This window comes from Tupaia chinensis, unplaced genomic scaffold (assembly GCF_000334495.1).
Source record: "Tupaia chinensis unplaced genomic scaffold, TupChi_1.0 Scaffold000161_1, whole genome shotgun sequence".
Classification (NCBI taxonomy): domain Eukaryota; kingdom Metazoa; phylum Chordata; class Mammalia; order Scandentia; family Tupaiidae; genus Tupaia; species Tupaia belangeri.
Genome location: NW_006159632.1, coordinates 3,204,683 through 3,216,605, shown reverse-complemented (window position 1 = coordinate 3,216,605; position 11,923 = coordinate 3,204,683). Strand labels below are relative to the sequence as shown.

The 11,923-nt window shown below is 52.7% G+C and overlaps 1 protein-coding gene across 1 annotated transcript in view; it reads left to right on the top strand.

Annotated features, from left to right (window-relative positions):
- Positions 1 to 11,923, top strand: part of MAP3K21 (mitogen-activated protein kinase kinase kinase 21) — a 38,640-nt gene that overhangs the window by 5,932 nt on the left and 20,785 nt on the right. Inside the window, exons 2-3 of the mRNA XM_014586816.1 lie at positions 4,554 to 4,734; positions 10,411 to 10,559. Coding sequence (XP_014442302.1) covers positions 4,554 to 4,734; positions 10,411 to 10,559 — 330 coding nt within the window. The remainder of the gene's footprint in view (positions 1 to 4,553; positions 4,735 to 10,410; positions 10,560 to 11,923) is intronic.

The following is an 11,923-nucleotide window of genomic DNA, read 5'->3' as shown; positions in this document are numbered from 1 at the left end:
AGTCGCGGGCGTGGAAAACGGGCCGGGGGAGACGGCCGCTGTCTCGTGAGGCTCTTCAGTGAGGGTGTGACTAAGGGCTGTTTCCCTCGCCATTGCGGCGGGGGGGTGCTGCCGCGTGTCCTTTCTCACGAGCTCTCTGTTTGTGAACTACCGATTTCTGCAGGGCCTTGTCCCCAGAGCCTTTCAGAGTTTCTTAGGAAGTCTCAGCGATCTCACCACCCTTCCATCCAAGCGGCACCCTACATTCTCTTTGTTCTTGCTTCGATTTTAGCAGACTCCGATCTGCTCTGACGGGCTCGTCTCTGACGCCTGCCCCATTCAGGCCTCTCACTGGGCCCTGGACATGCTGTAGCTAGCGAGTGCGAGTTGATTTTGGTGCAAAAAATTTTGAAATCCATGATCGCTTTGCATTTTCCATGAACTTTTGAAGACCCCCCTCCATGCATGATACATGGTTTTGTAAAAAGCACACATACTGGAATTCCAAAACCATAGTACAGAACCGAAAGCTGGAAAGCGAGTGTGCGGTGGTTGGATGAGCACGTGGGGGCAGGTCGCCAAGACCAGCTGTGAAGGAACGGGGCGGACGAGGCCAGACTACCAAGTCGCGGAGAGGAAACTCAGACGCTCGCCGAGGTGTTGAGCAAGAGTTACCGCTTCTGTGGCCGAACGTCGGTTCACCTGGCTTGCAGGTGACACTGTGGCGGCCGTGGCACGTTGCTGTCCCTCCTGTGAAATGACGGGGCGGGAGTTGGTGCCGACCTGTGTCCCGAGGCAGAAACCTGGCGAGGAGCCCGTACATTACCTGTTGTGAGACAGGCTATTTTTGGTTTCGGTCACATTGCCCAAAAGATAAGGAATTTCAGGAATTCTGCCGAACTCTTCTGAAATCAAGTCCAAGACAACGGGCCTTTCACAGGCTCTGAACCTGTGACATTGGGAGTGCTGTTTGCCTTGCTTCCCGGAGCTCCAGGAGGGAGGCTCCGTCCTGGGACAGGGCTGGCAGCGGGGCGGCTGGACGGGTCACCCGAGGTCTGAGAGCAGGTGCCGCCGCGCCGTGCAGAAAGCCGGTTTTCAGTGCGTGGCGGGAGCTCTCACTTGTCCTTCTGTCCCCAGGGATTCCGGCGCCGTCCTCCTTGCCCTTGCCGCGTGTGGCCTGGGGGGGGGGTTCATTCTGAGCCTGTTGAGTCAGAGCTTCCTGGCCTCCTCCCTGGGTGTCTCTCGAGTGAGGAGATGATGCACATGACGCTGCTTGGAAAACAAAGTTTTCTAGAATTGTTAGCCATTTCGTTCACTAAGGCGGGGTCTTTTTGGTGGTAGGAATAATTCCTCTGTAAAGTGAAAGGAGTGGTATTCTGAGGGAAAACGAAGTGGCTGCTGAGAAGCTATAAGTCCCTTGTGTTTGTTGGCTTCAGCTTTGTCACTGTGGTTTAAGTAATTTAGGGTTTAAAGGCGTTCAGGAGGACTGAGAACTTCGCCTGCAGCTGAAATTGAAGGAGCATTCAAAAATCTGTTTCTTAAGTAGTATGCGGAACGAGACTTCTGCTTGCTTTGCGCATGTCGTAAGCATGCCGTAAGCATGTTGCAAGCACGTCGTAAACATGTTGTAAGCATGTCGTAAGCATGTTGTAAGCATGTCGTAAGCAGTAGCTCTGGGGATAGCACAGAAGCCCCAGAGACAGCCTTGCTCAGGCCGCAGGTGCGACCCGGCTCTGCGGGGAGCCCTGAGGTCTGGGCGACGTCTCTGCCCTGCAGGCCAAGATGGTGGCTCTCCCCTGTGGGCGAGTGTGAGAGCCACGGGAGTGGTTCTTACTGCCCGGAGGAAGCAGCTCCGCAGAGAGGAGGAGTAAGCGGTGGGCCGTGTCACGGTCAGGCAGAGGTGACTGTCACCAGAAGGCGTGCCACTGGACTCAGGTTCCTGAGCTCTCGCTGTGTTGGGTGACGTGGGGGCTGGGGGCAGGGAAGTCTTAGGACACCTGATGACTAAGAGCAGTGAACACGCGTCGTCCATGCATGCCAGGGAATGATAGGGACGCCCGGGTCTGTGGGATGCTCAGGGGCTTTCCTGAGGCAATAGGCTCAGTTCCGTGGGCAGGAGAAGGGGCGATTCCAGAGGGAAGGAGTCTCTTCCTCCACTTCTCCGTCCTCCCCTCCTTCCCAGCGCCCGTCCCTGTGTCTGCGGTATGGATTTCCTGGGTAAAGGCATCCTCAGCGAACCCTCAGTCCACACCGAGGGCGGGCTACCCCGGCTGCATTCGTGGTAACGACTGTCCAATAGTGCAGAGGCTTGATGCAAGTAAAACATAAATCCACGGGAAAGTGAAATCTCGAGCCTCACACAAGCAGGTTTCCCGCAGCCCACGAAAGTGACTTAGTCTTGCTGAGAGCGTGCTGAACCCATCGGCAAAGGTGTGTGTGTGAAATCGTTATCGAAGGCCGCGGTGTCCCAGGCACTTCACACGGGCCACTTAGTCCTCACCAGGACTCGTGACGTCGGACGGGTGCTGTCACGCTTCCTGAGACGAGGCAGGTGGACAGAGCAGCGGCCCGACCGGCTGGCTCGTCCCCCCTGGACCGCCTCCGCCTGGGCCAGGCGGTGCTCCCTCGACGCCCAAGGATAAGAGCCGTCCGGAAATGTGGGGCAAGCTGTCACTCGGCACTAGGGACGGCTCCAGGGGCCGACCCCTGAGCTCACAGCTCCCGAGCCGCGTGACCCTGGGCACACCGCCGACGTCTGCCTGGGTTTCCTTGCCTGTGACGTGGAGGTGTCTTCCGGCAGCGTGCGGTGGGGGTTATGTGATTGAAGTACCCACAGCCTCGCCTGAGCACGCTCACTAGGGCTGGTACCCCAGAGCTAACGCTGAAGACACGGTCCTCTTCCTGATGACCTCCAGGTCGGCCATGGCGAATGTCTCGTCTTCGGCCATTTCCAAGTTTGTTGGGCAGGATGATGTATTCTAAACAAGGTCACGCACACTTTTTTTTTTTTGGTAAGAGGTAGCTGGCACACTGACAGAGCGTCCCTGATAAAAGATGGTCTAGATTTATTTTTCCAGGGGAAAACCTGAGTACCGGTCTTCTCCACCCGCTGTGCAGCTTCCTCGGAGTTCGGGTCTCGTTTGAGGGGTTCACTCGGCCGCGTTCGTTTTCCAGCACTGCTTCCTCCTGATCTGTGACGTAGTTCTTGGGATCTTCGTGAGGACCGAGTCAACGACGCACATGAAGTGCAGAGTGCGCGGGGACCACGCGGGGCTTGCTGGGACTCCCGTCCTGGCCTGTTGTCACTCCCCAGGTGGGAATGGCGTGGGCAGAGTGCAGACATGCATGTAGACCTGCCCCGCCAGGCGGGCTCAGTTCTGCGGTAAACATCAGCCCTTCTTAGGGTCCTGGCAAAGGGGTGAGGGGCAGGGGAGGCGAGCGTGCTCCCTGTCCAGTGGAGAGGCCATGGTGGAGCGGGCAGTCGCGGTACTTCCTGGACGCCCGAGTAGAAACACCAAGGTCACGTGGTGCGCAAGTGTGCGCCGGTTTCCTTGGGTCAGGGGGTTGTAAAGTCTCACTAAGACCAGAGTACGAAGGCCCTTCAGGGTCCATGGGAAGTGGATCTTAGGGGAAAACTGCATGGGTTTCAGAATTTCTTGCTCCAAAATAAACTTGTACTTGAATTCCGTTCTGCCACCGAGTTTTTGAAGCCTCCCATGATTGGGCGGAAGGTACACCAGGTAAATCGACCTGGCCCAGTAGCGGGAGCTCCGTGAGGAGGAGTGAGGGGCCCCTGGCCAGTCCAGTCTGCGTGGATGCCTGGCCAGGGCTGCCGGGACAGCAGTGTGGACAGTAACTCTGAGTTACAGGGAACCCTGACACTCTAGGCTCTCGTTTTGTTTTAATGCAGGTTTGCTGAGGTCTGACTTAGACACAGTAAAGCTGCCCTCTGAGGACGTGGTCTGATGACTCTGACAAACTCGCGATCCCGTAGGCACCATCAGTCCAGCTGCAGGTTTCCCATCACCCCAGAGGTTCCCGCGTCTGTCCCACTCCGCTTCCTGATAGCATGTGTCGTGTGAAGTGAGTCGCACTGTCCCAGGATGGTCGCCACGTCCACCTTCCTCCAGCCCTGGCCCTGCAGTTGCTCATTGACTCTGCAGGCCGAAGGTGAGCGTGGCCCACTGTGGCCATTTGCATGGAGAACTCTGCACTCACCCAGGCGGGAATTTGGAAGGAAACAGTGTAGCTTTTCCCTCTCAGGTGGACTTTCCAACGCCTGATGCACCTGCTAAGCAGTAATGTTTCTTGCCTCTAGAAACCACTTACTTTCTCCTAAAGAGAATCCTCCCGGAGCGCGGAGCCAGGTGTGTTTGCGGGCGTCTCAGAAAGCGGTAACTTTGGGCACATGGCCCTCGAGAGTTGTGATGGGCACGTGCTGAGCTAAGTGCTAAAATCCGAGCCGGCTCGGGCTTCCCCGCCAGCTGCGGCAGGGTCTGTGTTTTCCATGCCACAGAAAAGTTGTGACTGAAAATGAAAAGAAACGAAAACGTCCACCCTCGGTTTTCCTGCAGTTTTGCTCCTCGAGAAGATCGAGCATGACGACGTGGGCAACAAGACGCTCAAGATCACAGACTTCGGGCTGGCGCGGGAGTGGCACGGGACCACCAGGATGAGCGCGGCCGGCACCTATGCCTGGATGGCCCCCGAGGTCATCAAGTCCTCTGTGTTTTCCAAGGGCAGCGACGTCTGGAGGTGAGTCCATCTGCGGGGACTGGTGCCATGTTTCACGGGGTGAGCCCCAAAGCGCTCTGTGATCCTGTGTGTGTAAAGAGTAGTCAGCCTTGAGGCCAGCAGATGGTGTAATGGCTACGTCACTGGACTCCCACAGTCAACCACAGTTCGAGTCCCGGACCCAGCAGCTTAAAACTCACACTGGGTGTGTGTGCATGTGTGCCCAAATTCCTGGGAGGAGAATGGAGGAGAAGGGTTTGCAGCATGACCATCTCTCCCCCCCGAGGGTGATTTTTCACTTTCTGGCAAGCACATGCACCCTATAGCAAAAATCTCTGTCCAAAAATAAAGAGTTGTAGGTCTTTTCGAAGAGGCTTTATGACTTTGATCAGTGGCCATAGAACGTTGGCATATGTCTTTTTCTTGTTTAATATAGAGTTTGATGGGAACTGGCTAACATCAATGCCAAGGTTTCATAAGACCTGCCAGCAAATAAAAGTAGATTCTGGGAGCGGGCAGTGGCACAACAGCAAGGTCTTAGGTTCACGCCCCAGGACTGCCCTGAGCACACCAGCGGCGCACACGTGCCCATGACCCAGGCCCCACGAGGAGGGTGGATCTGGGCGTGAAGATGATGTTGGGGTTCCTCCCTCTGTCTCTCTGCCGTAGAAGACATGAACAAACCTTTTCACATATAAAGTAAATTTCACCTTAAGCAATCTTTTGATTCCTCGTGACTCATACAATATCGGCGTGGGAGGAGTCCGAGGGGAATCTACCCTGTCCTTGCACGTGGTACATTGGCTCACCTAAGGGTTCGAGCCTCCACTTTGAAGATGGGTGGCTGGACTCTGGTGGGCACCTGGTCATCTCCGTTTCCTGCTCAGTTGTCTCGGGAGGGCGAGGGAGAGGCCAGAGTTCCAGAAAACAGGAGAAATGGTGCCACTGAACAGCTCCGGGGCGCCAGGAGCTTACTCCTTTTATGTAACATTCGTGAAGTCCTGTGTGGCAGGCATGATGGGTTCAGGTTTTTCTGTTGTGTTGAGCAGCTTTGTTGAGCTCATTTGCATGCCACGCTGTTCACACATTCGAACCACGCAGTTGCATGGCGTAGCAGTAGGGGCGTGTTCATCCCCAGTCAATTATAGAACATTTTTATTCCAAAAAGAAGCCCCATGCTCCTCACCCCTCCCTCCTGTCTCCTTCCTGCCCATCCTAGGAAGCCCCGTTTGCAGTTCCGTGTCTTTAGATGTGCGGCATCCGGGTGTTTCCGGGACATGGCCTTTATGGCGTTTGCCCCTTTGTGACTGGTTCTTTCCGGAGCGTGCTGTTCGGGGGCTCATCACGTCACAGCACCTGTCAGCGCTTTGTTGCTTGGTGGCTGAATGTGCGGACGGGCCACGTTTTGTTGGCTGTGTGTCCGTCGGTGGGCGTTTGGGTTGTCTCCACGTGGCTCTTGTGGATAGTGCCGCTGCAAGCGTCCGTGGACAGTGTCGTGAGGGCTGTGTTCAGTTCTCACGGGGGAGCTCCTAGGACACGAGGCTGTATGGTGACCCTGTGTTTGGTCACAGGGGAGCTGCCAGACGGTTTTCCAAAGCAGCCACCCTGCCCCTTACTCCCACTGGTAGCACGCGAGGGCTCTGACCATGCCACAGCCTCGCCGACACTTGTTAGCAGACTAGGATTCTAGCCATACACGTAGGTAAGTGATAATCTCGTTATGGTTAAAGTCTGGGGGTTTTGGCTTTTGGTTTTTCTCATAAAAGAAAATTAGAGCTGAGAGAGGAGTTGTCACTTGCTAAGAGTTCATTTCCGATAAGTGGCAGACCTCTATTTAAACTCAGATCTGTCTTGACTTCCAAAATCATGATCAACAGAAATTGTTTCCCCATGTAATCTGTGGATACTAAAGTTACTCCGTCAAGTTCACACATGAAGTTAGCAGCAGAGACCCTCCCCCATCAATTAAAGTGTTACGAAGTTGCTCTGCATTTATCTGGAGCTTACCCTCTGCATTTAGACGACGATTTCATTGTTCCTGTTACTTTCAAAAATTTTATCAATTGGGTCAAAGCTCCTAACTGTCTTAGGGTTGGTTTTAAAATACACACGTTTAAGCCCTAGTCCTGCTTAATAGTGCGACTCTACACTGGCAGAAGCTGATGTGTGCTTTTATAAAGCGTTAAAAGTGTTTTCTCTGATTTAATTATAGTAATTTTCTAACCATATGAAAATACCAAATTACATTAGTGAAGTAAGTGGCTATCCTTTTAAGAAATTATACTTAAAGACTAAAAACTATTAAATGCATTATAAATCAAATTTACATTCAAAATGATATACTCTTAAGACCGTCAACATTTCGCTTTGTGTGCTTCTGTTATAGACCAGGTAATTACGAGGTGCACGGACCCTGAGCAGTCATGCTTTACAGTGCCCCGTCTGTTATAAACAAAGAGAACCAGATCTTACACAAAAAGGAAAAACACACGCTTCTAAAACCAGCCAGAATGTGGGTCTTTAAATCCGTACACTGGGTGGAGAGGCCTCCTCTCAATATCGATTTAATCAAGTAATCTGGTCTCAGTTTTATAAACCTTGGTGATCTGATTTTCATTAAAAGCAGCTAATTGGAAGAGGTGAGACAGGACAAGCCGGTAATAATGGGGGAAACGGCAGATGGAGGCAGAGCAGGTGGTGGGAAGGAAATGCGTGCAATACTTTGAAAAGGAGTAAGGGGCTCCCCAGAGCCCCCAGCCCCCGCAGCTGTGTGTGGAGACCCTCCAGGTCTCCAGAAGGTCCTGGACACTGAGGCATTAGGCTTGGCGAGGGCTGCAGGGACATCTCTGAATCAGGTGCCACTGCCAGAGACACTCCTTTCCTTTCCTGGCATTCCCACAGAGCAGTTCCCCAGGAAGCACAGCCGCGGCTCTGCAGTGAGGGGCTGGCGCAGGTTTCCCGCTTGCCCTCTCGTCCCTGCTCGTCCCTGCTCCGCCTTCCCAGCCGCCGCACCACGGAGTAACTGGCCAGTGCGGGGGGCCATATGTCCTCTGGCGTTTACGGCGGCTCTTACCAGTGCCTCCATGCACAGGCGAGGTAGCCAGGCACCGATTCGGAAATGACTTGGTGGCCCGGTTCGGTGGCACCGTGACAGTGCACTGCCCAAGCACAGCTGGGTCTGTGTGGAAGGGTACAGGGTCAGGCCCCAGTCATCCTGCACAGACTGGGCACAGCGCCACGGTCCTGGCTGGCCGGGAAGTCTGCGGGAGGACCACAGCGTGCACCCTGTCAAGAGCACATGGCCTCTCTCTTTCACTCTCACAGAAGAAAGAAACTCAAAACAATTTTAAAAATTTACTTGGAGTTGTGAAACTCGTGAATAGGTTGCAGCCTCTGGACCATGAGCCGTGACAGCCCTCACCGCCACGTTGCTTCTGCTCTGGGGGCCTGCAAGCCCGCACCAGTTTGCTAGGACAGAGAAGTTATGCCGCGGTAGAGACATTCGGACAGAGAGCCCATGTCTTCCCTTGGCCTTTCACGAGGAGCCCTCTTTTGTCGGGAGCAGTGATCTTTCCTGGATTTCTTATCTGAAAATTTCAAGAAACAAACTATGTTGGTATTTTTTTGTCTTAGTTTTGTTGTTTGCTAATGAGAATTTTTTTCTATTTCAGCAATTTTCATTTATTCTAGGAATTTCTGGTCTTCTGGACTGAGGTGCTCTTTGTGGATTGATCTCTGTTATTCTTGAAAATATGGCCGAGTACCCACTAACGTGTCGTCACGGGAATCACTTTCCGGGAGCTAGCCGAGTGGTCTCTGAAAATACTGGTTTCAACTTAATGGCTGACAAAGCATGGTACTGCCATGCATAGATATTATATTCATTTATTTTTTAAAAGCTGTGCTTGGAGGTGGCAGTGGCTGTCACTCTTGTTCTATAGCTGAGTGTCTTTGCTGGCCTGTCAGTGGGGGCTTAGCTGTCGATAGTAACCCAGGCACTGTCACACTGGCTCTGCGCTCAACTCAGGGCTGTGCCCACAAGTGCCACTGCCTTCCCGGGCCTGTCCCTCCTCCTGCAGGGCCCGGGCACCTCTGCTCAGGGCTGCTGGGACATCATTGGGCACTGTCCTAGAGCCGCCCTGATTGGCAGGGGCTGCCATTCCTGCACTTGTTCTGAATGTTCTCAGTACCCAGACCGGAGTCCAGCAGGCAGCACGTCTATACACTAGGAGTGGTCATGTCCAGAGAGCCTGGAGTCCGCAGCATCTTTCTCTGCACCCATCAGGCCTACAGCAGGCCTTTTCCTTTTCCGTGTTTAAAGGAGTCGGCCAGAGGGCACCTGTGCTCGTTGGAGAGAGGAAAAGTGAGAAAGCACTCCCCATGGTGCGTGGTCGTGCCACAATCCTGTCTCCTCCATTCCTCCTCTTGGGATCTGGGCACGCACACACGTGGCCAGGCATGCTTCTCCAGCTGCTGGTCTGAAACGCAGACCGTGCAGCCACCCTAGCTGCCACTCTGAAGAGAGCAGATAAGCACTGAGACGCAGAAGCCCGCCCTGGAGCGAAGCCAGCTGATGGCTGGGGCAGTCCCACGCTCTCGGCCTTGCCTGGGCATGTCCCCCTGCCCGCCCTCTGCCCCCAGCTCTGAAACTGAGCTACAAGCCAGTTGGTAAGCAGCATGAGTAAGAAATGAAAAGTCACTCGTGCCTGACTTTCAAACTTTTGTTTTAACTTGAACTAATGAGGTTTTTAAAGATTAAGAAAATAAATAGGATTAAACAAGTAAGTAGTTGCACCAATAGAATTTTTAAAGATGCTGAAGTATGACAGTGTTTCTTAATCAGCTGGAGTGACTGTGACTAAATAGATTCCTTCTATTTATTAACAAAAGATCTTCTGATTTGTACTTTATGTTCCGGAGAAGAATGCCCCCAAGGCACTGGCCTGGATGGTGGCAGAGAAGGGACGCATGTGACGAACAGGCGTGTGCACAGCTGCTGCGTCCCGTGCGCCGGCTGGGTGTGGGCGCTGGGCGCGGAGTGGACATCGGTCCTCCCCCTCACTTGAGAAATCCCTGAGCATTCCCTCGTCCTTGTCTGGGCTGTGATGGCCTCGGGCTCTGAGCCGCAGGGGCTCCGCAGCGGTCACTCCCACTTCCTCGCTGCAGGAGGGGTGCGGGCTCCCTTTCGTCCCTTACTGTCAGCGATATGTCGGAAACCTTAGTGACGGCTCCAAGCATGCACAAGGAGAAAGCTCTGAAAAGCTGTTTAAAAATAGCTACTGACACGATCTGTCTCAGGCCTGCAGGGCGAGACTTCTACAGGGCTGGGTCCGTGGCGTCCTAACAGTGGAAACCTCAGAGGGTTATTTTAGTGCGGGAACAAGTGAGACAGAGGAGCAGACCTCGAACCGCATCCCTCGGGAAGCGTGGCTGGTTCCTGTGCTAGTCACCTGCCCTTCCCTGAGCTGTCCTGTTGGTTAAGCAGCCTCAGTGCCTGGAAAGATGGGCACAGCTACAGGAGAGGGGTCTGTGTTTCTGCACTGGCTGAGGGGTGGCGGAACAGCCGCTTGTAGGCTTTGCGGGAGCCGGAGGTCTTGGGAGACACTGGACAAAGGGCCCCGTGGGCTCGTCCCACCCACGTCATGGGGAGAGACATGACCGGGCCCCTTGCACATGAAAACTTTGCTTCCCTTGCAGCTATGGGGTGCTGCTGTGGGAGCTGCTCACGGGCGAGGCCCCCTACCGAGGCATCGACGGCCTAGCGGTGGCGTACGGGGTGGCCGTCAACAAGCTGACCTTGCCCGTCCCGTCCACCTGCCCCGAGCCCTTTGCCAGGCTCATGAAAGGTACCTTGCAGCTTCGTGCTGTGTCTGTGGGGACAAGAGGTCGCTCCCTAGAACTTTTTTTTTTTTAAATCGAGCGATTTCTATGATTCCAATTCTCAAATACTTTTATGTAATTGTACTATTTTAAGAATTAGAAACTTGGTGTTTGATCTTAGAAGTCAGGTCAGGACTCAGGGAACTAACTTAGCAACAATCCAGCTTTATCAGTGACCTGTTTATGATTAATCCGAACTGAACGGTAACAGAATTCTCACCCAGTACCTTGTAGGGCTCAAACACAGTTCGGGTTGGCTCCAGAGCTGCTATTTGAAAGTCAGCCTAATGGTCAGAGCTTTTCACCTTAACCGGCGTGGCTTTGCCATGACCGTGTGTCTGATCTTTACCTTTTGTAAAACAATAGATTACTTTTTTAAGGTGTGTTTGTTTTGCTATAGGGCATGTATGCTCTCTAGAGAGAGACAAAGACAGGGAAAGTGAGAAGTCATCCCCCAGGGGGAAGGTCCACACCGTAATCTCCTCTCCTCCAGTCTTCTCTAGGGACTTCGGGCACATATGCACCCAGCATGACTCAAGCCACCTGCCCGGGACTTGAACTGTGGTTGGCCATGTGGGAGTCCAGCACCTTAATCACTATACCACTTGCTGACCCCAGATTACTCTTTCTATAAAAACAAATTACCTTACTTCACTATAGGCTATTTCATAGAACTTCTGGTATGATTACAATGTTTTAACAACCTGATTTAATTGTAATTTTCATACATGGATTTGACATGGAAAATGTAAAATAACGTTTTCAAAATCATTATCAATAGTCTCCTTTTTAAAGAATTACTTATTTTATTTATGATTATTATTTTAAAATTTTATGGGACCAGCAGATGGTGTAATTGGTTACATCACTGGACTCCCACGTAGTCAATTGCAGTTTGAGTCCCAGACCCGGCAACTTAGAACTCACGCCAGGTGTGTGTGCATGTGTGCCCAAGATCCCGAGAGGAGAATGGAGGAGGGATTGCAGAGTGGTCATCCCCCTGGGTGGTGATTTCTTGCTTTCTGTCTCTCTCTGTCTCTCCAGCAAGCACACGTGCCCTATATCAATAAAACAAAAAACTCTCTTAATTGTTTTTATTTTTTTTGCTATAGGGCACCTGTACTTACCAGAGAGAGAGACAGAGAGAGAGAGTGAGAACGCAAGCTGCCAGGGGAGTCCAGCACTTTAGCCATTATGCCACCTGCTGGCTCCTACTAACAGCCTCCGAAAGTCTGCAGAGCAGATACTATAGACTTGGGCTTCTGGTTTAGAATGACAGTTGATTTTTTTTTTTTTTTTTTTTTTTTTTTTTTAAAACACTAGAGCTTAT